At 36.6% G+C, this 27,708-nt stretch overlaps 1 protein-coding gene across 4 annotated transcripts in view; it reads left to right on the top strand.

Moving 5' to 3' along the window:
* Window positions 1-27,708, top strand: part of ABCC9 (ATP binding cassette subfamily C member 9) — a 139,975-nt gene that overhangs the window by 65,361 nt on the left and 46,906 nt on the right. For 2 of the 4 annotated variants that reach the window (XM_001098888.5, XM_015151254.3), the window contains exons 19-28: window positions 4,404-4,442; window positions 5,859-5,960; window positions 7,893-7,977; window positions 9,293-9,373; window positions 17,072-17,209; window positions 17,360-17,485; window positions 21,720-21,816; window positions 24,263-24,492; window positions 25,775-25,923; window positions 26,138-26,207. In XM_001098888.5, the coding sequence (XP_001098888.2) occupies window positions 4,404-4,442; window positions 5,859-5,960; window positions 7,893-7,977; window positions 9,293-9,373; window positions 17,072-17,209; window positions 17,360-17,485; window positions 21,720-21,816; window positions 24,263-24,492; window positions 25,775-25,923; window positions 26,138-26,207 (1,117 nt within the window). The remainder of the gene's footprint in view (window positions 1-4,403; window positions 4,443-5,858; window positions 5,961-7,892; window positions 7,978-9,292; window positions 9,374-17,071; window positions 17,210-17,359; window positions 17,486-21,719; window positions 21,817-24,262; window positions 24,493-25,774; window positions 25,924-26,137; window positions 26,208-27,708) is intronic. The other 2 variants (XM_077953698.1, XM_077953697.1) reach the window with 1 other exon arrangement.

The following is a 27,708-nucleotide window of genomic DNA, read 5'->3' as shown; positions in this document are numbered from 1 at the left end:
TAAAAGCTGTATGCCCAGTCCAATAAAGAAAGGTACATAACTATTAATTAAAGCAAAGCTAATTTAGAAATTATTGATATTCATAAGCTGCTGATGTGTAAATGGTTAAAAGTTCTTTACTTCAACAAACTGAATTTTTTTTAAAGCTCAAAACAAAGCAAAATAATAAACTAAATTTTTATATGGTAAGACACCAAATACCTTGCTATCATTCTTTCACCATTACATGTGTCTCTGATTGCATAAATTTTATTTATTTATTTATTTTATTTATTTATTTTTTTGAGACAGAGTGTCGCTCTTTCGCCCAGGCTCACTGCAAGCTCCGCCCCCTGGGTTGACGCCATTCTCCTGCCTCAGCCTCCTGAGTAGCTGGGACTACAGGCGCCCGCCACCACGCCCGGCTAATTTTTTTGTACTTTTAGTAGAGATGGGGTTTCACTGTGTTAGCCAGGATGGTGTCCATCTACTGACCTGCTGATCCGCCCGCCTCAGCCTCCCAAAGTGCTGGGATTACAGGCGTAAGCCACCAACCCGGCCGTAAATTTTATTTTTGAATATATCCTCATAGACAGGTATGAACAAAATCCAATAAAGTACTCTGACCTATTGCAGCAGGAAATATTTACTTTGGGCAGGAGAAAAGGCATTGCTGTTCATCCAGCACACACCTGTGTGGGGAGAACGTGGTACACAAACATCCCGATAGTTGTTTTCTTGGGAACTGCTTCCTTTGACTTAGTCTGACATATTGTAGACCCAGAAGGGAAAAGATGAGAGAGAGAAGAGAGGAATGAAAAAAATTCTCCAAAATTGTCAGAATGACAATGTGTACGTCAATCTTGCATCCAGGTGTGCTTCATATTTGTTGAAAAATAAATGTTCTGCCTGACTGAAGTCCTTTCCTGGTTGTCATGATAAACAATTTCTACTGATATCTTAGGAGCTAGAACTAAAATGCCTTATCTGATGAATACTTTCAGTGAGAGAATTGAGAATGCTTTTTAATTGTGGCGGTACTTATGTGAGAAACAGCTGTCATTTATCTTTGTTTTCCTTTTTTTTTTTTCTTTTCCCTCTCAGCCATGCCATCAACCATCCTACCCTTCAGGCCCCTTCTGTCCTGACATTCTGTCTCCCACCATCTTACTGTAATCAGCTTTGTAACAGTGCTTCAATTATTTTCAGACAAATGGAGGAGATATTCCTTTTCATGTGACTTTGCCTGGCATGAAGGAATAATATATTAAGTCAGCTTTCCTGGGTCAGATGTAATATATCATGTTTGTGCCAACATCTAGTTTCCCTTCTTCCAAATTCATTCCTGATTTAAATTTGCAAAAGTCACTCTCCCATTCCATAATATTGTTAACCATAATACTTGGAAGTTGCTAATACGCTGTATCCTCTTTAACTCTTACTCTGGAAGGAAAATACACACAAATTCTACATGGAGAGGTTTTCAGAAGTGAAACTTTATTCTATTTTCTAGAAGGGGATTTTCTATCTGACCTCTTTGCATTCTCCTGTTGTCTTGAGTGCTGCTGAGTACCACATTGAATGGTGGAGGATGAGTCTAGACAGAGCTAAATCTACTTCTTTATTTTGGAAGAGAAAATATATAATCTCCCACAATTGAATTTGGTTAAACATATTGATATGTGAGAGGGCTGGAACAGGTAGTCTCTGGAAGTTAAGGATTATAACATTATTCATACAAATGTTAGTGAAATAATGGGTTAATTTGCTCTTGGAAGATGATTACCTACAAATGAGTCTATATTTACCTCTTTTTTTTTCTCTGAAAATAATAAATGTATAGTATATGTAACTTTTAAAGGAAAATATAAATAAATCCTTCAAGGAGAGGTTTTCAGAAGTAAAGATCCCCTATGTGCTGTTTTGCTTTTTTCAGGACCTTACTGCATTCATTAACCCTTTTCTCTTATAAATGTCTTTATTTATTGCTCTTCACACTCCATTATCCCCCATCCATTTTTTAAATAATGGTCTTGCTTATCTCTCAATCAACTGGAACATTTCTCTTTTTAATGACCTAGTCCACCCACACTTAACCTCCGTTCTTCTCTTTTACTCTGCGCATTGCAATCTGGACGAAAGGCTCTCGTACATGAGTGCCTAAGTGCTAAATCCCAGTAATTTGTCCTCAGTCCTACTTCTCCATAGATTTTGAAACTCTTCACCCACTGACGACTCCTTGAAATCAACTTGGCTTCTTGGTTTCTGTAACACTTGCATTTATTAATTTGTTAAAAAAATATTTGTTGCACACCATTTATATGCAAGTCATTGTATTAATTGTTGGGGGAGAAATAAGTGAACAAGAGAAGCCAGGCCCCTATTTTCATGAAGCTTACTGTTTAGCAGGGGAAACCAAGGGGAAGTAAGAAAATAATTTTATAGTTATTTGATTAATCTTTTGTAAATACTAGGAAGAAGTACAGTGTTTTATAAGAACGAATATAGGTGACTTGACTGAGTCAAATCTGTGAGGCAAAGAATTTCTTTTATGATCTCCAGTCTTGCTCCCTCTAGTTCATTTGTTACATTCTGTGATCAGAGTGATATTTCTAAACTGAACCTGTATCTCTCTCTTGTTTAAATCTTTTCAGTGGTTTTCTTTTCCTTTTAGGAAAAGTTCAAGCTCTATAAAATGGTTTATGAGCCCCTTCATTATCTGGCTGTGCTTACTTTTTTAAGTTCATTGCCATTTACACCTACATTTCAGCCATGCTGAATATAAATCACTTCTTTGTGTAATCAGGACACCTCATGGCCTTCTAATACGAATTTTCTCTGGTCTGAAGTACTCTTGGATTTTTTTTTTTTTTTTCATCTAGCACACTCTTAATTTTCCCTCTCACGTCAACTCTATTGTTTGATTTGCTGGTTCTCTGTTTCTTTGTTTTTCATTGGTTCTTGATCAGTGCCCTAATACCATCTTTTACCCCACCTGTCTTAGCCCTTATTCCCTTATTATGCTTCCACAAAAATGAAAGTGGCGTGAAAGAAGGAATGGATCTTTCTTGTTCGCTGTATCTTTAGCATGTGTGGCACTAATAAGCGATCAATGCATATTTTTTAACTGATATTAATAAAGTCCAAATTTAATCAACCTTTACTGAATAGATTGATGAATTCTAAATCCATATCTCTACCTTGGGCTGACATTCTCAAATGTCCAACAGGTATTTACACATGTCTAATGGGCATTTCCACTTGAGTGGCTAGAATACAAATAAACACATTCATTTCTGCCACACACTCACTCTTCCTCTCCTCTTCCCTCTCTTCCTCAAATTAGTTAAAACTATTGAGGTCACCTATTGGATTTATACCACAGAAAATGAAGTCCAAATTTCTTGGTATCTAAAACACATTGTGTGGAAAATATTATTCAGAAAAATGATCATTTCCTTATTTTTTACCAGTAACTTAAATCAGGGAATAATTATTATCGGGAGCAAATTTTTATTCCAAGATTGCTTTTTTTGCCTCTATCAGCCATCCCAAGATGTCATTAGCAGTGTGCAGTAGTGAAAATGATCCTTAGTAACTCTTAACCAAATATCATTAGGTAGCATAATTAGTAAATTTTCTCCACAAAAACATACAACATTTTGCAAAGTCAAATAGAATCAATTTTTGGAGTTTCTGTAGGCTTTAATTATGTATATGGTTATTGAATTCAGGTCTTTCAGAATGACAGAATTCTAATGACCCTAAATTATAAAAAAATTAGAACAATAAAAAAAATAGGTCTTCAGATGTCTTTCCTCATAATACAGGCATAACAAATTGTGACTAGTCAAAGCCCACTTTTTACATAAATCGTATCAATAATTGATTACACTTAGATGTAGTTTGGTTTCTGGTGCATGTCTGTTTTTCTTACAAGCTCCTGAGGGGCCAGTGTATTTTGTGTATCTTTCATGTTTAGCACCCAAAAAGTACTTCTGCTGCTGCCTTAGGGTAGCTAATTTGGAATTTAAATTTATTCAATTCAAATTATAAAGGTTGGAAGGCCTTGGAAATACAGAATCCTTATGAAACTGGGAAACTGTATTCTAGAAGGATTCCCCAAGTTTACAGCTGTTTGGAGCATGGTTGGCACAGAACCCAGTCATTGTATGAACCAATTTTTATGAACGAGAACAGTGCTATCTATGTTTTAGAAACTTATTAAGCAATTATTTCCTAGCTGATGGAGATGTAAAGAAGAATACTACTTATCTGGTTTGTCTTTGAAATTAATATCAGAAACCATTTGGGAAATGTAGCTCTTTAATATGTCCAGTGTTTATTGTATCTCTTACCTGATGTGTACCTTGGTTCTGTATTTCTGCTTCATAATTAATGAACATTGTTTGCCATACTTGCAGTGTAAATGAATCTGAGCCTTCTTTTGAAGCAACCAGAAGGTATTATTTCTATTTTAACCTGAGTTTAGTAAGAATAACTTCCTTCCTCAGACTTTAATCTCTTTAATCTAATTTTGTTTATTCTGATGATGTATAGTTATTTATTAAAGTGTGCTAGCATATTTCCAGCAGCAGTGGTTCACAACCTTGGCAAACTGCTAAAAGAATTAATTTACCAAACAAAGTGGCTCCTTGTGTCAACTGTTTTCCTCTCACTGAGTCACACGTGTCCCAACTTTGGCTGAAACTCAAACTGTCCTCAGTAAACTGGGTTTCGGATTTCATAAAATAAAAATGTAAGAATGAATACACATACTGATTTTGAGTTAAACAGTGATGGGACCAACCTGTAAGGTGGAGACGAAGAGCCAAGTGCTTTATCTACTTAAAAGGAAAAACAAAGACAAAAACCTTAAATACCCCAGTGGGGTGGGGAGGGAAGGCAGACATGTCAGAGGTTGGGAACCGTTGTTTTACTGTACATATGATTATCTCAGAAACTGCTAGCATACTATATATTATCATGTCTCCTGCACTCCTAAGATGTAATGTTTTAGAAAGATCATTGAACATTTCTAACTACTCTCTTTTTTAACCCTTCTCTCTTTTAACCCTATTTCCTTCATTAGTACTTTACAGATCATGAACTAACTGTGGAAATCTGACTTTTAAACTGACCTGCCCTCTACCCCACCCCAATCCCATCATCCTCTTCAGCTCACATGTATTTTCCTAACTTTTGGAAATTAAAGTCTGATGTATAGCCATCTGTTAGAATTTACAAGTCAAAAGGGGGTAGGGAGTTATTTTAAAAATATAAACTATTTCAATGTATTTTGAAATATGCAGTTTTTACGTGCACGATTTCAATATTGAAAGTTTCAGGGACTTCTTAAGATATTTTTTGTTTTGAAATATTTACCTATTACCATAAAATATGTTAATGTGATTAAACCACAAAGCCATACAATAATTATAGTATCAATTAACATATTTTTTAAAGTTTGCATGTAGAATTTATAGTTAGTAAAGTGCTATTAGTATAAAGTAAAATATCGGTGGTTATTGGAGTGAGCGAATTGTTATTAACCTTTTAATTATTTTTTAAAAATTGTAGTCATTTTAGAAAAGGAAAATTCAATTAGTTGTTTAGATTATAAAACACTTCTTCAGTGTACAAAACCAAATTTTATACATGTGACATTTTGATTAAATCCTAATCCCTTTAATTTAGGTGGCATATTTAATCATTTCTTAATAAAGTTGGTAGTCTTTAAATTTTTCTCTTTTAGAAGTTTTCCATTTCTGTGTCTGAGATAGTTTATTAATTTTATTTCCCTTTTTTATAGTAAAATACATACATGCACAGTACCCTTGCATAATCCTGGTGTTTTATTTTTCTTTTTCATTTTTCAGTAGGAACAGGTATTCTGTGGCGTATGCAGCTCAAAAGCCTTGGCTATTAAATGCTACAGTAGAAGAAAATATTACTTTTGGAAGTCCTTTTAACAAACAGAGGTAATTTTGAGCATATAAAATTTAGAACCAAAATGGCAACTGTTTCCGACTTGTGTGTTTGGGAATGAACAATGGTTTCTGGAACTTTTACATCTGGTACTTTCTTTCCTGCTGGCCTCATTTTCATCCTCATCACCAAGGTCTTTTGAATCAATTATTTGAAGAGAAGCCTCATTGGAAGTTCCAGGCCATCTTGAACCCTTATTGAGAACAATTTGTACACCAAGACTAAACAGCAATTGAAGTGTGTATGTGTGTGGGGTGGGGAGGGTGAGAGTGAGGGGGTGTTGCTTAGGTTGTTGGTGAGAAGATAGAGAAGGAAAAATTCAAGTAAATTTCACAAAGGAAGTTTAGAAGGAAGAAGAAGAATGTAGGATCTGAGGGGTCTGACGACTTTAGGAAAGAAGAAGAATGTAGGATCTGAGGGGTCTGATGACTGGGAGCAGCCAGAATAGGCCATCTTTTATATACCACTGTCACATAAGAAGGCATGACCCTTTCCCTGAGCCACTCTTACAAGAGTGGGTCTTAGGACCATAGATGGGTCTTGAAAATTAAGGAGAATAAGGTAAGTGGAAAGGCAAGAGGAAGCGGGGAGGGAGGAGAAAAGTAGACCATATGAAAGACAAAACCTAAATTATTCGGGATTCTTTAGGACCCCGGAGCAAACCAGACAGAAAGATTAAGGAGGCTGAGATCAGATAGTGGGGGGCCTAAAAGCCAACCGGCTATAATGATGCGCATTCTATATATACAGATTCACAAATGTGCATATATACATATATATGGAGACATTCAGGAGTTAATTGGAGTAAGTATCCAGGCATGCAGTGCGTGTTGCCTGCACTTGGGAATGATGGTAGAAGTGTAAAAGAAGGGACGGTTGAGAAAAAAAAAATTGAAGAACATCAATGGACAGATATCAACAGAAAGAAGGAAGAATCAAGAATTACTTGATTATTTTAAGACAAACTAATTAGGAAAATAAAGTCAGTGTCATTTCCCCCAGCATCTTCAATCCCCACACTTCCTTGTACTTCCAGTTCATTTAATTTCCAGTCCCAGCCTTATATGAACTTGAAGACTGTCAGTCCTCATTATCTCCCTTGCCACTTCCCTTCAGCATGCATGACAGTGTGCAAAGGCACCCACTCACCACCTCTGCTTTAGCCATAATGAGCCTTCCACGGTCCCTTACATTCACCATGAACTTTTTTACTTTCTCAAGTTCCTTACGCTTCCTTACTCATTTTCTTCCTGAAAACTTACTACTCAACTTTCTGAACATAGCTTAAGCTTTGCCTCCTCTGAAACTTCTCAGAATGATCAGTCATTTCTTCCTCTGTATTCTAGGAGTGCTTTGTACCCACTTCCACTGTAACATCTAACAAGGTGAATTTTCATCGTATGTTTTTGTATCAGTCTTCTGCTCCATGAACTAGCTTTTTAAGAGTGGAACCTAGCCGGGCATGGTGGTTCACACCTGTAATGCTAGCACTTTGGGAGGCTGAGGCAGGCTGATTGCCTGAGCTCAGATGTTTGAAACCATGCTGGGCAACATGGTGAAACCCTGTCTCTACTAAAATACAAAAAAATTAGCTGGGCATGGTGGCGCGTGCCTGTAATCCCAGCTACCCAGGAGGCTGAGGCAGGAGAATCACTTGAGCCCAGGTGGTGGAGGTTGCAGTGAGCCAAGATCGTGCCACTGCACTCCAGCCTGGGCGACAGAGTAAGACTCTGTCTTAAAAAAAAAAAAATAGTGGGAAGTGGTATTTATTTATCTTTGTATCCAGAAATGTAGAGCAGAGGCTGGCATATAATAAGTGATTCAGCAAATGTTTTGTTTCAGCTTCCAAGGTATTGAACTTGGCACTTAGTTTATGGGCAATGTATCCATAGAGATCTAAAAATTCAAAATCATTTCTCCTAAAGGTACAAAGCTGTCACGGATGCCTGTTCTCTTCAGCCAGATATTGACTTATTACCATTTGGAGATCAAACTGAAATTGGAGAGAGGGTGAGCTATAAACAATTTCATTAAGCAATAAACAAAAATCTAGAAAAGTCTTCTGGTTGTCTTTAATCATTAATAGAGAATCATGAAATTTGAGAGCTTAGGAGCTGTATGTTGTCCAGAGTGACAAGTTCCAGGAAACCAAAGACAGGAGTCATTTGATGCCACTCTTTCTTACGTATTAATATTTATTGAGTAATCACTGTATACTTAACATGGTACTTACTAGTCACTTAAGAGTTCTCAAGAAAAAGTGAAGCATAGTTCCTGGCTTTGACCAAATGCATTTTTGCTTACGTGGAGCTTGCTGTAATGGGTTTGAAAACTAAGACTACTTTTGATAACTTCTCCCAATCTTGTTAAACATCTGTTTATTCATATTAAAGTGCTCTTTTCTCTTTGTGTAACCATGTTTTGCATTGATGTCATATTATTCAGACAAACTGAGAACTATTTATACCTATAATCTTTAGAACAACAATGTCTACAATGTTTTAATCGTTGTCAGTCCTGGGCACAAACTTTATATGCATTATCTACTTTCACAACAAATTTGTGTTATAGGTGTTATCATTATCTGCATATGAAGTTGCAAAAATCAAGGCTGAGAGAGGTTAAGGAACTTACACAGTTGCCAAGGTAGTAGTGTAGCCAGGATTAGTCTGGCTCTGTGGCCTTTGTTCTTAATGACTGTTCTTTTTTGCTACATACCACAGTGTGTATTAGAATGAACTTAAGTTCTGGGAGCCTCAGTTTACACATGTGTAAAATTAAAACAATACCTACATCTTGGAATTGCTATGAAGAATAAGAGAAATTTAAAAATGTAAAGCCATTTACACAAGTCTGGCACATACTAAGAGGTCAATTAATACTAATTTTTTTTTTAAAAATGTGTAAGTGGTGCTTTATTATGAAAGCATAGTCTTGAGGCTAGTATTGTTTCACATAACTCATAATATCAAATTTGGGTTGTATGTTAAGTAAACTACAGACACAACTCAGGAAACAAGAAAAAATCTTGGAATTGCTTGCATTTCCTAGAAAGTGTTTTGGTTACTAATGCTTCTGTACAGCAGAGATCTCTATTAGAGTGAAAGGAGGATTAACCACATCAGCCTGAAGCCATCTTGATTAATTTGAGAATTGTTGGCCAGTAGACAGTTTTCATGTTTTCTTACCAATATTACTACAATTTAATTAACAAGTTACTATCAATTTAAGATTTTTTAAAAGACATTTATATTTTAAGGTCATATTATCAAGGGATCATTTACTAATATAAAAAAATGGGTATTTGGGGGTGTCTCTTCTTTAGGGCATCAACCTGAGTGGGGGACAGAGGCAGAGAATCTGTGTGGCACGCGCGCTGTATCAAAACACCAACATTGTCTTTTTGGTAAGAATATGGCCTTCCCTTTTATTTCTATTTCATTCTTCCATCTGGACAAACGAATCTTTAAAAAGATAAGACAAGGCTAGGCACGGTGGCTCACGCCTGTAATCCCAGCACTTTGGGAGGCTGAGGCGGGCGGATCACGAGGTCAGGAGGTCGAGACCATCCTGGCTGACACGGTGAAACCCCGTCTCTACTAAAAATACAAACAATTAGCCGAGTGTGGTGGTGGGCGCCTGTAGTCCCAGCTACTTGGGAGATTGAGGCAGGAGAATGGCGTGAACACAGGAAGCAGAGCTTTCAGTGAGCCGAGATCATGCCACTGCACTCCAGCCTGGGCAATAGAGTGAGACTCCCTCTCAAAATGGTTTAATTTGTGAAATCATAAAGTATATAGAGGAAATAAATCCTTGCAGTACAGATCAGTAGATCAGTAGAAGAGCAACATATCTTGAGAGTTGGGAGGATCCAGATTGGTGTCCACAAGACTGAGATGCCCTAGTGGTTGTTTATCTGCGTTTCTTAACCAGGTGAGGATTTGGATAGTATTGGATGAACGAGGCAGGATCATAAGTCCTCTTATTTATATTTGATGGCAAAGAAAAAAAAGCCAGAAAATATACTCTTGGTAGGCATAGGGCTAAGTAAGCCTAGTACCCCATTCCAGTGCTGTGCAACTTGGGCTGTGGATAAGCTCTATCTGTGATACTCCCTACAACTGTAGAAATCTTGGTTCTGCTCTAGACCTGTGGCATAATCTGTAAAGGTAGAATCTAAAATTTATGTCTTTAAAAACTCCATGAATTATTTTCATGATATCCATCTTGGACTAATAATTTATTTCTACCTGTGGATCTAGAAATACAATTTGATGGTTATGTTGATTACAATTTTGCTCTATTTTGGTCTCTCCAGTAGGAGGGACCTAAAATAGCTTACAAGTAGACAACGGGGAGATGCTGGCAGAGTATGTAAATGCATCCCTGCCTTCTCCTTCTGCACAATTATTAACCACTTATAAATCCGGTTCCCAGAACATGTTTAGAGTCTTCACTCCATCTAATCTCTAGAGCCTCTTCAAAAAGTAAGTTGGTTTTGGAGTTTTCCGCTGAATTTGGATCTGTTATTGGGGATGGTAGAAGAATTTGGACATACTAAGTCATCTCCCTAAGAATACCTGTCTCCAAAGTTATTCCCCCAAAAAACCTCAAAACACCATGAAAGTCATTGCAGGATCTAACAATAGCCTATGTAATCGTACTTTTTTGGTTTTCTTTTTTTTTTTGGAGACGGACTCTTCCTCTGTCGCCCAGGCTGGACTGCAGTGGCACCATCTCAGCTCACTGCAACCTCCACCTTGCAAGTTCAAGTAATTCTCCCACCTTAGCCTCCTGAGTAGCTGGGATTACAGGTGCATGTCACCACACTTGGCTATTTTTTTTTAATTTTTAGTAGAGACGGGGTTTCACCATGTTGGTCAGGCTGGTCTCGAACTCCTGACCCCAAGTGATCTGCCCGCCTCGGCCTCCCAAAGTGCTGGTATTGCAGGTGTGAGCCACCACACCCAGCCGTAAATACTTTTTACAATAATCGATGGATCCACAACTAGAAATGACTTCTTGAACCTTGGGATCAATTACTGACTGAGCCTGAGGGACTGCCTTGGAAATCTGAAAGGGACTGAGGTCCCCTGGGTGTAGCTTTCTTCCTCAGTTCATTTTACTGCCTGCTGCGATTCAATGACTCCAACTTACTTCAATTCTAGAATCATGGAAATCAGAGAAGTTGTAGGGCTAAATGATTGTCAATTCCTACCCTTTCATTGCAGGATGACTTTTAGCATCAACTCTAACAGCTTCTTGATGACTCTCCCTGAAGATACATTGCTTACCTTTAAGGCAGCTTTTCCTGGTTGGACAATATATAAATTTTCTGTTACTGCTATAAAATATGGCCATAATTGGTGACTTAATCCCTTCTGAGGAAGGGAACAGTCAATATCCTTGCTTTTCCCAGCATTTACAAGCTGCCTACATTCTTTGTCTCACGCCTGCCTTCCTCCACCTTTGAAGCCAGTAACATGATGTCTCTCTGACTATTTTTACATAGTCACGTCTTCCTCTCTTCACAGCGGGGAGAGCTTTCTGCTTTTAAGGATGCATATAGTTAGTTTAAGCCTGTCTGGATAATCTCCTCATCTCAAGGTCTTTAGTCTTAATTACATCTGCAAAATCCTGCTGGACATATAAGGTAACACAGCCACAGGTTCTGGGGATTAGGACCTGGGCATCTTTGGGGTCCATTATTCTTCCTACTACAGACAGCTCTCATTATTGGAAAGTTATTATGGTATTGAGATCTGCTTCTGAGTACTGTCTGTTCAGCCTGCACTCTACTTCTGCAGCAAAATATATATATTTTATATATTATATATTTTTAAAATATATAAAATATATATAAATATATATATATATTATATATATTTTATATATAATATATTTATATATAATATATTATATATATATATATATATATAAATTTATATATATTATAAATATATATATATAAATATATATATTTATATATATATAAATATATATAAATATATATATTTTAACATTCTAATATTAGTGTCATAACTTGTCTAAATTTACATTTCTCTAGGCCAAGCAAGCATAGTATTTTCAATTCTTCCACAAATAACATATTTTTGTTTTGTTTTGTTTGGTGTTTTTTTGTTTTTTTTTTTTTTTGAGGCGGAGTCTGGCTCTCTTAATCCCTGATGTGTAGTGTTTATAAGTGTCCCTTTGAAAAAATCTGTGCTACATGCACACTGATCAGCTCAGATAGCCTTAAAACCATTGGATCTTATGATCTTGGTCTTATTACTCCATTGCAACCTACTGAAAAACATTTTAGCGGCAATGGAATGCTGTTGATGTGTTTTAAAAATTTCTCAAAAATAATAATATCTCACACTTCTATTGTTTAAAAATTCACAAGGTACAGTATTATCCCATTTGATTCCCATCACAGTGCTGAGAGAGGGTAGATGGTATCCTCAAGCTAAATGCGGAAACTTATCCAAGGACTGATGGCTAGTGAATTACAGAGTTTGGGCTAGAAATGCATGTCTTTTGAGTATTGGCTTTCTAATCAGCAAAGATCCTCTGGTATTTTCTGAAATTATTGCTGTATTTTCCTTTTCTCTCCTTTTTTTTTTTTACCCTTTCTTCTTTACTCGCTCACTCCCTGTTATCCTTTCTTTATTCCTCCCTCCCTTTCTTCTTTCCTCCTTTCTATCTATTAATATTCAGTGAATATCCCCAATGCCATCTGTTGTGCTGGGTAAAGAAAATAGAATTGAGAAAAAGGCATTACTTATATCTTTAAGAATTTTACTTGTACATGTCACTTGAATAGTTTCACATTTTGCTGTAAATAAACTTTTATCATGTTAGCCTTGACGCAGTATACAAGTTAGATGAAAATGTCTTAATTATGTATCAAAAATATTATTTTTGGAAACTTCATTGTGCAAGTGTGCTGTATCAATGAATATATTAAATTATTTCGAAAAATACATCTGTACAAAGAATATACTATTTAAGCACATTTATTGAATATAAAAGAGAATGTATTAATGAAAACTGTACATATGTATATTAGAATAAATAATATAAGTTTGAGAACAAAGAATTGACCATTCATTGAATTGGCCATTTGGCAAATTATCTTGCTTTCTTTAAAGGAAGTATTTCCCCATAATCTTATTTTATACATTGAATCTGGAGACGTGATTCTCAAGCCATTAAGCCTCAACTTTTATTAAGTTGTATAAAAGGTTGTATTTGACAGAAAACACTATGAATCCCCACCATGTGGGGCATGACATATAAATGATATGGCATATAAATGATAGTTCTGTGACCTAGGCATGATTCTAAGTACTTTATACATATTAGCTCACTTAATTCTCATAATAACTCTCTTAGGTTTGACGTTATTGTTGTTATTACTATTATTATTGTTACTACTGCTATTCACAGATGAACATACTGAGGCTTTGGGGGATAACTTATCCAACATCACACAGATAGTAACAGTGAAGCAGGGATAGAAAGTCAGGTGGCCGGATTCCAGAGCTTGTGTTCTCAGTCACCACACTCTTCCTTATTAAGAGATGCTTGGAAGATGCTAAGCTCTCACTGTGATACATTGCAGGGGTAAGCACAATATTAATCCACCATGGCTTTATTTATAAGAAAATAATAATAAAACAACACTTTTGAAATGATTTACAGACTTTTACTACATTATTTTGTTGCATCTTTGCAGTAATCCAAGGTGCTTTCTGTCAGGCCTCTTTATTATCCCCATTTTACAAAAGAAGTGACTGAGTTTGAAACATTGGCCAGCCTCCAAGAGCGGTCATAACTACAATGTGGACCTTTTAATTTAGAGATAATATACTTTCAATTATGCCCTACTAACTTCTAATATGTAAAATCAGAATTTAGGCTGGGTGCGGTGGCTCATGCCTGTAATCCTAGCACTTTGGGAGGCTGAGGCAGGCAGATCAGTTGAGATCAGGAGTTCGAAACCAGCCTGGCCAACATGATGAAACCCCATCTCTACTAAAAATACAAAAAAATTAGCCAGGCATGGTGGCATGTTCCTGTAATCCCAGTAAGTTGGGAAACTGAGGCAGTTTCCCTCAGTTTCCCAACTTACTGGGAAGCATTGCTTGAACCCAGGAGGCAGAGGTTGCAGTGAGCCAAGATAATGCCATTGCACTCCAACCTGGGTGACAGAGCGAGACTCCATCTCAAAATAAATAAATAAATAAATAAATAAATAAATAAATCAGAATTTTGTGGACAGTCAAATTGCGTTATTACAAAAATTTATTTTTAATTCATGTCTTATTTTTACTGTGAAAAATTCCCAGGAAGAATCATTTGGGATAGTTTGGTCTACATCACAGATTATTCTTGGAGTTTTAATGGAATCAGAAGCAGAAAGTTATTTCAAAGGCAATCAGATTCCTCCTGTGAAAATCATCTGCTTTCCTAAAACCAATAATTTGCTGATATCAAGATTTGCTAAATCTTGATAATTATATCCTTGCTGCATTGTTGGTGATGGAAATGGAGACACTTTTGTCAGTGTAATCTTGATATTTTTCCATTGCTGTGGAGGTATCACTTTCTATTGGTACTTTGACTTTCATTTTTAAGTAATTGCAAAGTTACATTATAACACCTATGTTTAAAAATTGTTATGTATTAGTGGTAGAATTTTCTATCAGTTATCAAAATCTAATAATTTTTAAATTCAAGTAAGAATATTTTTTTCTTGTTATTAAAAGGAGCTAAATGACAAATAAGGAGCTAGTGTCTGTGATGATTTTGAAAAGCAACTCACTGGGCAGTTGAAAGCCAGTTCCTATACAAAGTACTTATTGTAACATTTCAGAAATAATTGATGTGCATTAAGATGATCCAGAGGGTCTGAATGATTTGAAATATTTCCCATGTCATCCAAAGAAATTTCAGGTCAATCAAGATAATTGTGTTTTTTCTATAAAAGTCATTTGACGAGTTGATGGGTGCTGACGAGTTGATGGGTGCAGCACACCAACATGGCACAAGTATACATATGTAACAAACCTGCACGTTATGCACATGTACCCTAGAACTTAAAGTATAATAATAATAATAATTAATAAATAGAAAAAAAAGTCATTTGAGGACACTGATTATATCACCCATTTATTCACAATTACAATATCCAGCAGACTGATTTTTTTAAGGCTCTTATAATTCTTAATCACCCTTTAACTATCAAAATGCTTTGTTAATATTTCTTTTGTATAAGGCTTCTCCTAAATGCTTTAATAAGGCCACATTGCTTATAGTTTCTAGCTATACAGACAAATTGATGGAAAGTTGAAAAATTACTGAGCTAATCATATGACAACCTATCATGATTGTACATAAATTTATTCTAACTTCCAAACTTCAGTTTCTATCTAAATAGAAATTACTTTTTTTTCGTTATTCAGATTATTAAGCAATGCAATCTATCTGTAGAGAGACTGTGATTGTGCTCAACTGAAAATTTTGCAGAATTGTAATTTCTAAATATCTCAACATGTAGCCTGTGGGTAGTAGCATGAGAAACCAGCTACTTCTTTCTTGGGCCCATAAGACAAAGTAGAAGCTTGTTTGCATATTACATATTGGAGAAGCAACAAAGAAAGAAGGGTAATGAAGAAGACATTTATGAACTTTTTTCCCACTGTTCTGATAACACTTCCCAGTTCTTTACCTGAAACCTCCACCATTCTTTACTGCTTTGTCCCTTCAGTGCTCCCTCAGTTTCCTTCATTCCCTGCCATCCCTGGTCCTTCTAAGGGGTGATTATATTTCTGTTGCAGCCTCCTCCCTTCAGGTCACTTTGCTTTCTAATTCATAGTTTTGAGGATACATTCCAGTTTTCTTCAGTGGTTTCTAGCTGTCCTCTTTTAAAGATCCAAAAAGGTGAAACATGTAGTTTGATGCTCTATATAACATTTTAGGAATGAACTATATATGAAAATAATTTATAGTGATATCATCAACAAAAAAAGAAAATTAATGTAATTTCTTAAATTATTTTCTAAATATCTTAATCACTTGGTGGATGAAAACATTCTCCCTAGAACAATTGTCGTCAGGTAAGTGTTAGGCATGCTATTCTTATATATAATAATAATAATAGCTAACAATGTCAATTATATACCCAGTACCATACTAAGCATTTCATGTATATTACCTCATTTAATTCTGAAAATATCTCCATTAAGTAAGTCCTGTTGTGATCCAGTTAACATTTTCTTTTTTCTTTCTTTTGAGACAGAGTCTCGTTCTGTCGCCAGGCTGGAGTGCAGTGGCGCAATCTCGGCTCACTGTAACCTCTTCCTCCTGGGTTCAGTGGATTCTCCGGTCTCAACTTCCCAAGTAGCTGGGATTACAAGCCCACGCCACCATGCCTGGCTAATTTTTGTGTTTTTAGTAGAGACAGGGCTTCACCATGTTGGCCAGGCTGTTCTCAAACTCCGGACCTCAGGTGATCTGCCTACCTTGGCCTTCCAAAGTGCTGGGATTAGAGGCATGAGCCACTGTGCCCAGCCCAATTAACATTTTCTATACCTATTTTTATTATCTAGAATTCAAGTACTATTATCTTTTCATTCTTTGTTTTGCCCTATTATTATAGATTGCTGAGTAATACAGTTTTTAACTTGCAGATTCAATAAGAATTCAAAACATTTTGAATAGTGTTATTTACTTTTAAAATAATTATACAAAGTCTGTTTTGCTTTTCACCTGTAGGCACTTCTAACTTTATTTCATTGTTTGTTTGTTTTTCTCCTGCCTCTTTTTTATTTTATTTTAATTTTTATTTTAGGTTGAGAGGTACATGTGCAGGTTTGTTATACAAATTGTGTGTCATGGGGGTTTGGTGTACAGATTATTTTGTCACCCAGGTAATAAGCATGGTACCTGACAGGTAGTTTTTCGTTATCTTTTTTTAAATAAATAAGATCCGGGGGATGATTTGCCCTTAGTTATTTGTATTACTACTTTCGAGAGGAATTGAGTTATGTAAAAAGTATAGAAAACGTCCATCTTTCCTTCATTTTACTGGTTGCAGGATGATCCATTCTCAGCCCTGGACATTCACTTGAGTGATCACCTAATGCAGGAGGGAATTTTGAAATTCCTGCAAGATGACAAAAGGACACTCGTTCTTGTGACTCATAAATTGCAGTATCTGACGCACGCTGACTGGGTAAGAGTTTAGAAGAGAATTTTGCTCATTTTTATATTATAGTCCTATAAATGAATAGAGAGAGTAAAAAAATGCTTTCTGAAATAAAGGTAGTTCATTTTGCCAATCAAGGCTTTTTGTCACATTTCTGGGAATATCCGCTTTCCTTAGATCATAGCCATGAAAGATGGAAGTGTCCTAAGAGAAGGAACTTTGAAGGACATTCAAACCAAAGATGTTGAGCTTTATGAACACTGGAAAACACTTATGAATCGGCAAGATCAAGAATTGGAAAAGGTAAGTGCTCATAGTTCAGAAGAGTTCAGAGTCCAATTCAGAAGAGTTAGAAATTTACTAAGCATGACTAAGAATGCTGTTTTTAAAATTACCATTTAATGCTTGGTAATATAATGGTCTTTATCTGAAATCCAAAGCAATTGTATCTTTACATAGTATTGATGAACAGGCTACTTTGAACCTATGAAATTCTAATGCTATCTTTGGATGAGGCGCTGTCAGGTTTTGAGAGAGTTTGAATTTCAACTATAGTGCAATTATATGTGTGTTTAAAACTTAGACAAACTACTTACTGAAGCATGGCATTTCCTTATTTTTGCTTCTTTTTATCTCATTTTTCTCATCTGTAAAATTAGAACTATTTTCACTAACCACTTACAAATAGAGGGTCATGGGAAAGTCAAAAGCCAAGGTGATCTGGAAGGAAGAGCTCTGAGTAGTGGGCAAAGTTGTAAGGCATGTCTGGGATAAGGCTTCTGGGGTGAAAGAAGGTAATCAGAAGGAAATAAAAATAAAATTTTACATTTGTATGTTTTTTTTTAAAGTCCAGAAGCCCTTTTTACATGATCTGTTTTAATTCTCACCAACTCCTGACAAATAAGCAAAGAAAATATTATCTTACTTAGACAGATGAGAAAGCTGAGGCTCAGAGAAGTTAAGTAACTTGCCTAAAGTTGTACAGCGTATATAATAAGTGGTACCAATGGGATTTAAACATAAGTGTGTATCTGATGTAATTGCACCATAATGTTATGGATGATGTAAGTATAACATGGAATGAGGTGATCACAGAGTTGGATACCAGATTGAGTACAACAAAAGAGGAAACACTTTTGATCAACAAGTGAAATTGTAAATTAAATTTGCAAATTTTTGAAATGTTTTGCTCTTGATTTGGGAGTACAAAGTGTCCAGCACTTGGTATTCTTAGCCAGGAATGAGCATTTACAAAATGAAATATTTGTACCAGTGAATTTCTTTAAAATATTAGGAAATTTAAACATACTATTTTAGAAAAGAAAATAAAAGATCTGTCTCCATAGAGTGAGGAAGATACAAAGTCAGATAAATCCTAGAATTTCTCTACCTTCTTTGGATTTGCTAAAGCTCTCAAAAGCAAACCACACAAAGAAGAAAAGATATATGCAAAAATATAAAGGCAGAACAGGACAAATCACAGAATCATTGAAATGAGGATGTTTGGGGGGGGAAAAAAAAGCAATAAACCAACAAAAACCTCCAAAACATTATGAGGTACAGTCGACAAGTGCCCGCTTAGCAATTGTGCTGTGGGAAGCTTAATTCTAAACGTACCGGGGATAACTCCAAATGACATTTTTTTCAGCGATCTAAATGCCAGGGACAAAAGAAGATGACGTAAACTTAAGGAGTGGGACAATTTATGGTTTACTTTGGAAAGAAGAGCTGGAAAATAAAGAGAGCTGTTGGCTCAATATTATAGTAATACTGTTAAGCAAGCCAGGAAGAAAGTCCATTAAGTTGTATTTAGAAATGAAGTGATCACTTGAGATAGCATAGCTGTATAATTAAAGACACATTACAGGGTTATGTATGAACTGAAGGAGGTATGGAGCAAGTTAGGGTATGGACAGGGTAAATCCAGTTACGAGGTAGAATGGCAGCCCGTAGAAGCCGGAATGAATCACGCACCTGCCCAGAATCCTTATCTCAGGATGGAGGGAGATTACTGCTACATAGCAAAAGGCAGGCACCTGAATTCATCTGCAGCCAGAGAGAATCACACTGTGAACAAGACCACTACAATACCTTGGGGAAGTTTTTGTACAAACAGCTTTCTGTTTAGTTGTTATAGGACAGGACAGGGTGTTTTCTATCAACCTGGGCCAATTTTGCCTCCTAGAGGACATTTGGCAATATTTGGAGACATTTTTGGTTGTCACAACTTGGGGGAGTGGGGGGGAAGGGGGCGGGGATGCTATTAGCATCTAGTGTGCTCAACATTCTGCAATGCTCAGGGCAGACCCCTCAACAATGAGTTGTCCAGCTCAAGCAAGTGGAGAAGGAAGGTGAAACCGAAGGATGCACAAAATTTCCTAGTGCAGTGCTTGAAAAAGAGCTGTCAGTTTAAGAATTAAGGGGTAAACGGGAAAGAATATGACTAAAAGATAATAATGAAAACTACAAAGGAGAGGAAGTTAACACTTTTAGCTGATTTAAATATTAGCTTAAATGACATGAACCATTATCTTCTTAATGCTGTTAAGCAGAATAAACTGGTATTATTTAACACTCCTTTAACACTCCTCACTTTCCTCTCTACTGTCCTCACCTGGCCTGGCCCAGTGAATATTTACTGGATAGATGAAACTAAATTTTTATTTACTTAGTCCAAGTATCAACACTATTTAAAACATTTAACCTGGCTGGGCACGGTGGCTCACACCTGTAATCCCAGCACTTCGGGAAGCCGAGGCGGGCGGATCACGAGGTCAGGAAATCAAGACCATCCTGGCTAACAGGGTGAAACCCCGTCTCTACTAAAAATACAAAAAATTAGCCGGGCCTGGTGGCGGATGCCTGTAGTCCCAGCTACTTGGGATGGCGGGTGCCTGTAGTCCCAGCTACTCGGGAGGCTGAGGCAGGAGAATGGCGTTAAGTAAACCCAGGAGGCGGAGCTTGCAGTGAGCCTAGATTGCGCCACTGCACTCTAGCCTGGGCGACAGAGCGCGACTCCGTTTCAAAAAAGAAAACAAAAACAAAAACAAACAAACAAAACAAAAAACAAACCAAAACAACAAAAAAAAATTTAACCTGTAATGAGCTTAATATGAACATTTACTCTTAGGAAAAAATGCTTTAAAGTTTGTTTGGGCTTTTCGTTTGTTTATTTGTTTTTTTAATGTCTCCAAGATCTTAAACCTTTTGGTCACAGCATGGGGAATCGAACTGGAATCAAATCTACTTTTCAATATGAAGGTTTATTTTGTTTCATTATATGATATGCACAAGTCAGGGATCCTCTTTAATTTTGTGTTTAATTTAGCTTCATTTATAAATGTTGGTCTTCGTGTCATTATGCAAAATTTAAAACTGGGGTCAAACTGTCTCTTTAAAAATGGGATTCTGGAGACATTTTTGTTTTCACTCTTTTAACCAAAAATCTGAAGTAGTAGAACCCTCTAGAATAGCAAGTTGCCTAAATCAGACATGTTGTATGAGGCCAAAAAAAAATCAACCAAGGTCATTACCTAGCAACTGATCACAAAAGATTTGTTGGTTTATTGATGTAACAGCAAAACTGCGTAGATTTTTTTTTCTTTGTGTTGGCATATACAGGAAGCTCCCAATTTACCATAGATTCCAAAAGTTTATGGGTTAGTTGTTTGGAATTCAGAATGCATTTCCCCACAGAAAAGGGGAAATGGTTGGTTTTCCAGAATAGCCGGTGGAACCTGATTTAACCCACAATGTAACTGAACTGGTACTACTACCGCAGTCCTGAGGTCGGGGGAGCTGGTGTGTTGGAAGCCAGGGCATGGAGAAAATGAAATGATTCTCCCCTTCTTAACTACGGGATAAAGTTCACAGCAATTCTTTAAAATCTGCAAAGTTTGTTTTTGGCACATTTCCCTTCTCTTTCTGCATATTTTCTCCTCCTAGGCCTTTCTCTTACACTGCTAGGCACCTAGAATCCTCATTGCCTGTATTCTTCAAAGTTCTCTACCTTCTTTCAGATCCTATTGAATTCCTTCTTTTGTGCAGCTCCCTTAGTAAGATGCTAAAGAAGCTCATTCTGATTTAATAATTCACAACAGTGGATGGCTGACAGCAGTTTAACCAACTTGGAACCATGTACTCTTTTGAAGGAAGATATGTATTAACATGAATGAATCCTTAGTTAGAAAAATTACAAGGATAGTCCGAAGGTGATGTAAAAATAAGTAGCAGTGGTAGAACTATGTTTTAGGGCTCAGGGAGATACCACCCTGCTTCTGGAGTCAGTTGCATCTCATTCTTGCTTTTCCTGGCCTCGTGTGCTGCCCCACAGCCTTGGGCACTGCAGCACTTCCTGCAAGTCTAAGGCTCTGCCCCCACAGCTGCTTCTGTGACAGGAGTTGTGGATCTCCAGAGTGAGCACAGAACCCCTGAGACTGGTAAAGGTAACTAACCATTTACACATGTGAGTCATTCATTGATGAGTCACAACCTACTGGTGTTAGCTCCTTGCATGATAGTATAATGTTTACTGTAGGATATGGAAGCTGACCAAACTACTTTAGAGAGGAAAACTCTTCGAAGGGCCATGTATTCAAGAGAAGCCAAAGCCCAAATGGAGGACGAAGATGAAGGTAGATCTTTTTACTTTTATCTGGAACATTCTAACGGGGTAACAGTATGTGAGCATTTTTTAATGTGTGAGTGTCTCCATGAGGAATAATAAGCCCGTTTGCAAGGGAAAAAGTTAAATCAAATAATACCGAAAATGGAAACAATAGGAGTCAAGGAAAGGTGGATGTAATCCATCAACAGTCATCTTGAGGGGCTCCACAGAATGTGTCTTACTACAGTTGTTATGTCTGAGAAAGATTTGAAAGGAAATGGCAGTGGATTGTAAATAGATCTAGATGTTTGTTCAGAAAAATTGAAATTGTCTAGTATGATGACCAAATCTACTTAAGAAAATTTCAATCCTTCAGAAATAAGTAATAAAGGGGAAATATGGCATTTTGAAGTAGCTATATTTGATTCATTCAGTTCATCTTTGTGAGGTTTTCATGACAATATAGCCATGAAGGATAACAAAATTAGAACGCCATTTGTTATGTTTCAGTTTTCTGGATCTGATAAGGTACATTGGGGAAAAAAGATTGACTGGAAATGTGAGGAATGAGATGAAATAATTACACTGCTTTGACATTCATTGCCAAGAACGTTGTGAGATAAACCACCTTTTAAGTCAATAGAGTAAATGCATTATGCCCCATTTCCTTTTGTAATTTTTGCTTATGCCTACATTTCTACCAACCAATTAAAAAAACGGAGAAAATGTTCATTTCAAGCCAAATAGCACCAAAATGTGCTACTTTTGTATTTCTGTGTTTCAACAAATATTCATTGAGTGAATGAATTAATGAATGAAGGCTAAATTTTACTTTCAATTTCTATGATTAAAAATGTTCTTAAAGAATTTTTGGTGCTGTAAACAGATATCAGCTTCTAGAATTCTAAACAAATTATTTCTAATGTGCTACAAGAGTGGAGTTGTACCCAATTACTCTGTTCAGTGTTTCAGTGGGGATGCTAACTGTGCCCTTGGCTTGCTGTGTTAATGCACACCCTCAGGTATAAAATAAGGTAAGAGTGCTTTGCTTATAGGGTAAAGGAAGTAATGTGTGTGGAAGAGCCAATTACGGTACATCTTACTTATTAGTTTCTTGCTCTAGGTCCTATCAGAATGCTCAAGCCAACAGTAGGGGAAGAAAAGAAGTAGAGGGTACTTTCTTTCTCTTAAGAGACTTGGAGTTGCACATATTGTTTCTGCTTGATTACTATTGACTCGGTCATTGGTTGGAAAGATTAAATACTAGGAATGTGAGGAAATGCTGTCTTTAGCTGGGCAGCCATGGGTAACTTTAAATTTCAATCAATATAGAAGCAAAGAATGGGTATTGGGGAGACAGGAAGCAAAGTGTAAGTGTCCACCTCTTTGATCATGCAAATTTCTAGTCTGTTCTTCTCACACAAAGGACACACCCTGCCAAAGGGGAGACCATCTGAGACATAGTCATTTACTGCATCCAGCTCAAATATCAGGATCTTTGGTGATGCTCAGTCTCCTCATCATAAACATATTTGGATCACTGTGGTCTAATAACCTAAAAAGTAAAGACAAGTGCTTCCTCCCCACAACGTGACATGTATATGGTATAGCAGTGAAGTACATACAGGATAACTTTAATGAATAAAGTTCCTTTGGAAAAGCAAAGGATGGGAAGCACAGTCACTGGACCATAGAAATCATTAAATTTTGATTGTCAGGAAATGCAAAACCTGCTTTAGCAGTGGAGTCATCCTTAAGGAAACCCATCTTGGAGTTTCTAGATGGTTTAAACATCTGAGAGGAATTCCCAGCCCATTATCCTTTGTGTTCCCTGGCTTTGCCCACTGGAAGGTTCCTCCTTGGGGCCATAGAGAGCATGGAGTGTGCCCTCTTGTGCTATGCACAGATTTCAGAGCCTATTCCCTCCTGGTGCAGCTTTATAAATTCAGAAATTTGCAGGTCAAAATATTGTAGATGTTTGTAAGCCAGGTATGTGGTTTTTGTTGGCAACACAATTCCTTCAATAACTTAGTAAGTTTCTTCCAATTTGATGTGCAGTATATCAGCAAATAGTCTCATCCAGACATAGATTTTATGTTTATTACTCATTCATTCATTCATTTTTCACCTATTTTCAGAAAGAAATGAGGTTTGCCCTGCTAAAAGCATTTAAAACTTCAATACTAATGCTTACATTTTTATAAATGTATAATGCCTACATTTTTATAAATGTATGGAAAAGTTCCTTTTCCAGAGGAACTTTATTCATTAAAGTTATCCTGTCTGTACTTCACTACTATACTATATACGTATCAGGTTATGGGGAGGAAGGGCTTGTCTTTACTTTTTAGGTTATTAGTCCACAGGGATCCAAATATGTTTATGCATGAATGTTGATATACTATTTGTGGAGCAATAAAAATTATATCCATCTGGTGCCCATCTGAAGCTTACACAAAAGTTTTTGTATGTAGAGGAAGAAGAGGAGGAAGATGAGGATGATAACATGTCCACCGTAATGAGGCTCAGGACTAAAATGCCATGGAAAACCTGCTGGCGCTACCTGACATCTGGAGGATTCTTCCTGCTCATCCTGATGATTTTCTCTAAGCTTTTGAAGCATTCAGTCATTGTAGCTATAGACTATTGGCTGGCCACATGGACATCGGAGTACAGTATAAACAATACTGGAAAAGCTGATCAGGTACAATTAGTTCGGTTTTGTTTTTAAATCATCAAGGAAATATTGAGATTAACAGTGATACCTTCTTATCGAGTTAGATGCTTATATCCCAAATGCCATAGGACTTCTGTGATAATTTAATAAGTTAATACTTACAACAGGACCTGAAATAGAACAAACTATCAAACATGTTAAAATAGAAGGTATTATTAATACTTTTAAAGTTTATCATACGAAATATTTAAATATAACGCTTAGACTTATATTCAAGGGAGTTATATGCCTATATTTTTATGTATTTTATACATATATACGCACATATATAGGACCTTTTTGTATTTGTTCTTATGGTATTTGATGTTAACTACCTACATCAGTGCATTAGCCGGTCATTTTGAGACTAGGAATGAGAAAAGTGAGCTCTACAACATAGAAAGCCAAGAATATGCCCCAAACCTGAAAACAAACTCTTTCTCTTCATCTGCTTTTAAGCAAGCCCTGAAAGAGAGTGAAAGGAGCAGGTGGAGGGACACTACCCTGGGCCTCAAAAAATTGCATTCCTTCAACGGTCTAAATGCATGCAAAATGATGAAGTCAACAATCTTGTCTGATATTGACATTTGGTTTTCTAGTAAGAAAGAACTCCAGGCCGGGCACAGTGGCTCGTGCCTGCAATCCCAGCACTTTGGGAGGCGAAGGTGGGCAGATCACCTGAGGCTGGGAATTCGAGACCAGCCTGACCAACATGGAGAAACCCCGTCTCTACTGAAAATATAAAATTAGCCGGGTATAGTGGCGCATGCCTGTAATCCCAGCTACCAGGGCAGCTGTGGCAGGAGAATCGCTTGAACCCGGGAGGTGGAAGTTGCAGTGAGCCGAGATCATGCCATTGCACTCTAGCCTGGGCAACAAGAGCGAAACTCCATAAAAAGAGAAAAAGAAAGAAAGAAGGAAGGAAAGAAAGAAAGAAAGAAGGAAGGAAGGAAGGAAGGAAGGAAGGAAGGAAGGAAGGAAGGAAGGAAAGAAAGAAAGAAAGAAAGAAAGAAAGAAAGAAAGAAAGAAAGAAAGAAAGAAAGAAAGAAAGAAAGAAAGAAAGAAAGAAAGAAAGAAAGAAAGAGAGAAAGAAAGAAAGAAAGAAAGAAAGAAAGAAAAGAAAGAAAGAGAAAGAAAGAAAGAGAAAGAAAGAAAGAGAAAGAAAGAGAAAGAGAAAGGAAGGAAGGAAAGAAGGAAGGAAGGAAGGGAAAGAAAAGAAAGAACTCCATTGATAATGTCCTATGTGCTTTTTGTGTTGGTTGCTTTTTAGACCTACTATGTGGCTGGCTTTAGCATACTTTGTGGAGCAGGCATTTTCCTTTGCCTTGTTACATCCCTCACTGTAGAATGGATGGGTCTCACAGCTGCCAAAAATCTTCACCACAACCTTCTCAATAAGATAATCCTTGGACCAATAAGGTAAAACAGTGGTTATTTCTCACTCCCACACCTTAAATAATAAAAACATGCATTTTTCAATTTAAGCGAAAAGTGAAAGTTTGAAGAATTTCTTTAGTCCTTGAGCAAATGAATAGGGAGCTTCTCATTTTCATGACCCTAAGATGCCCATTAGCAATGCCCAGGTTCCAAATAGTTTAGTATTATCATATACTTCCATCTGTTTATTGCCTAGGTTTTTTGATACCACACCCCTGGGACTGATTCTCAATCGCTTTTCAGCTGATACTAATATCATTGATCAGGTGAGTAACTGGGTTACTTGCAAGTTCAAAAATTCGTTTCGCAATGTAAGGTAAATAGCATTTTAAGATAAAACATAATCCCTATTAACAATAGAGGATTGCCAAAATTTAAATAAAGGCCTACTTGTATTAATATCAATATTGTACATGCAAATGATATCTAGAATGAAATATTAAAGAAAAATCTTAACTCAGACTAATTTGTACATGTAGAAGAAGGTACTTGGAGAACTATCATGAAGTAAAGAGAAATAGTAAAGAATGATTGAACGTTAAAAATTTAGATTATAAAAAAATTGTTTTGGTTAGTGTCGTATCAGCATTCACAGTATAAAGTTCTTAAAAGTTTAGTATCCATGCAGAATTTCTCTCAGAAGTGAAGGATGGGATGCCAAACTGTTTTAAAGTCCTTTTCTTTTATTAGATTGGTTCTTGAAGCTTCAGATGATGTGATACTTTAGGAAAAATTCCAAGAATGCCCAGTTTAGCCTAAGATCCTTAGGAATCTAAAAGTTTGTTTGAAATAAAAGACATCAAACTCTGAAATTATATCACTCTAAAAGTGGAACCCTTTGGATGACTGAGAAAGGAATTCATCAAATCCGGCCCTTGCCTTTTCTGACTTTCCAGAGTAGCATTAGGAACACTGAAATGGCCCTCAATTTAGAAAGAGGGTTGATGCATGCAGCTGACTGCAGAGTATGTTGAGAAGTTTTGATGTTTTCATGGCATTGGTATTAGGTCAGACTGCACCTAAAACCTTTCCAAGGAATACATGTTGGAAAAGAAGAAATGAAACACTGATTATTTAGAAGATGAAATGATTGTTACTTAGAGAATTCAGAATAATTAGTAAAATAAGTTGCCAATTAGAAAAGTCAGCAGAGTATCTACATAAGATATATCATATGAAAAGCAGCAACTTCCTCTACACCAATTTAAGAAAATAGTGAAAAACAAACAGAACAGAGTCCTCAGAAATAATACCACACGTCTACAGCCATCTGATCTTTGATAAACCTGAGAAAAACAAGAAATGGGGAAAGGATTCCCTATTTAATAAATGGTGCTGGGAAAATTGGCTAGCCATAAGTAGAAAGCTGAAACTGGATCCTTTCCTTACTCCTTATACGAAAATTAATTCAAGATGGATTGGAGACTTAAATGTTAGACCTAATACCATAAAAACCCTAGAAGAAAACCTAGGTGATACCATTCAGGACATAGGCATGGGCAAGGACTTCATGTCTAAAACACCAAAAGCAACGGCAACAAAAGCCAAAATTGACAAAATTGGATCTAATTAAACTAAAGAGCTTCTGCACAGCAAAAGAAACTACCATCAGAGTGGACAGGCAACCTACAGAATGGGAGAAAATTTTTGCAATCTACTCATCAGACAAAGGGCTAATATCCAGAACCTACAAAGAACTCAAACAAATTTACAAGAAAAAAACAAACAACCCCATCCAAAAGTGGGCAAAGGATATGAACAGACATT

Source organism: Macaca mulatta, chromosome 11, assembly GCF_049350105.2.
Source record: "Macaca mulatta isolate MMU2019108-1 chromosome 11, T2T-MMU8v2.0, whole genome shotgun sequence".
Lineage (NCBI taxonomy): Eukaryota > Metazoa > Chordata > Mammalia > Primates > Cercopithecidae > Macaca > Macaca mulatta.
Note: the sequence above shows the minus strand (reverse complement) of the source record. Positions and strands in the feature narration are given on the sequence as shown.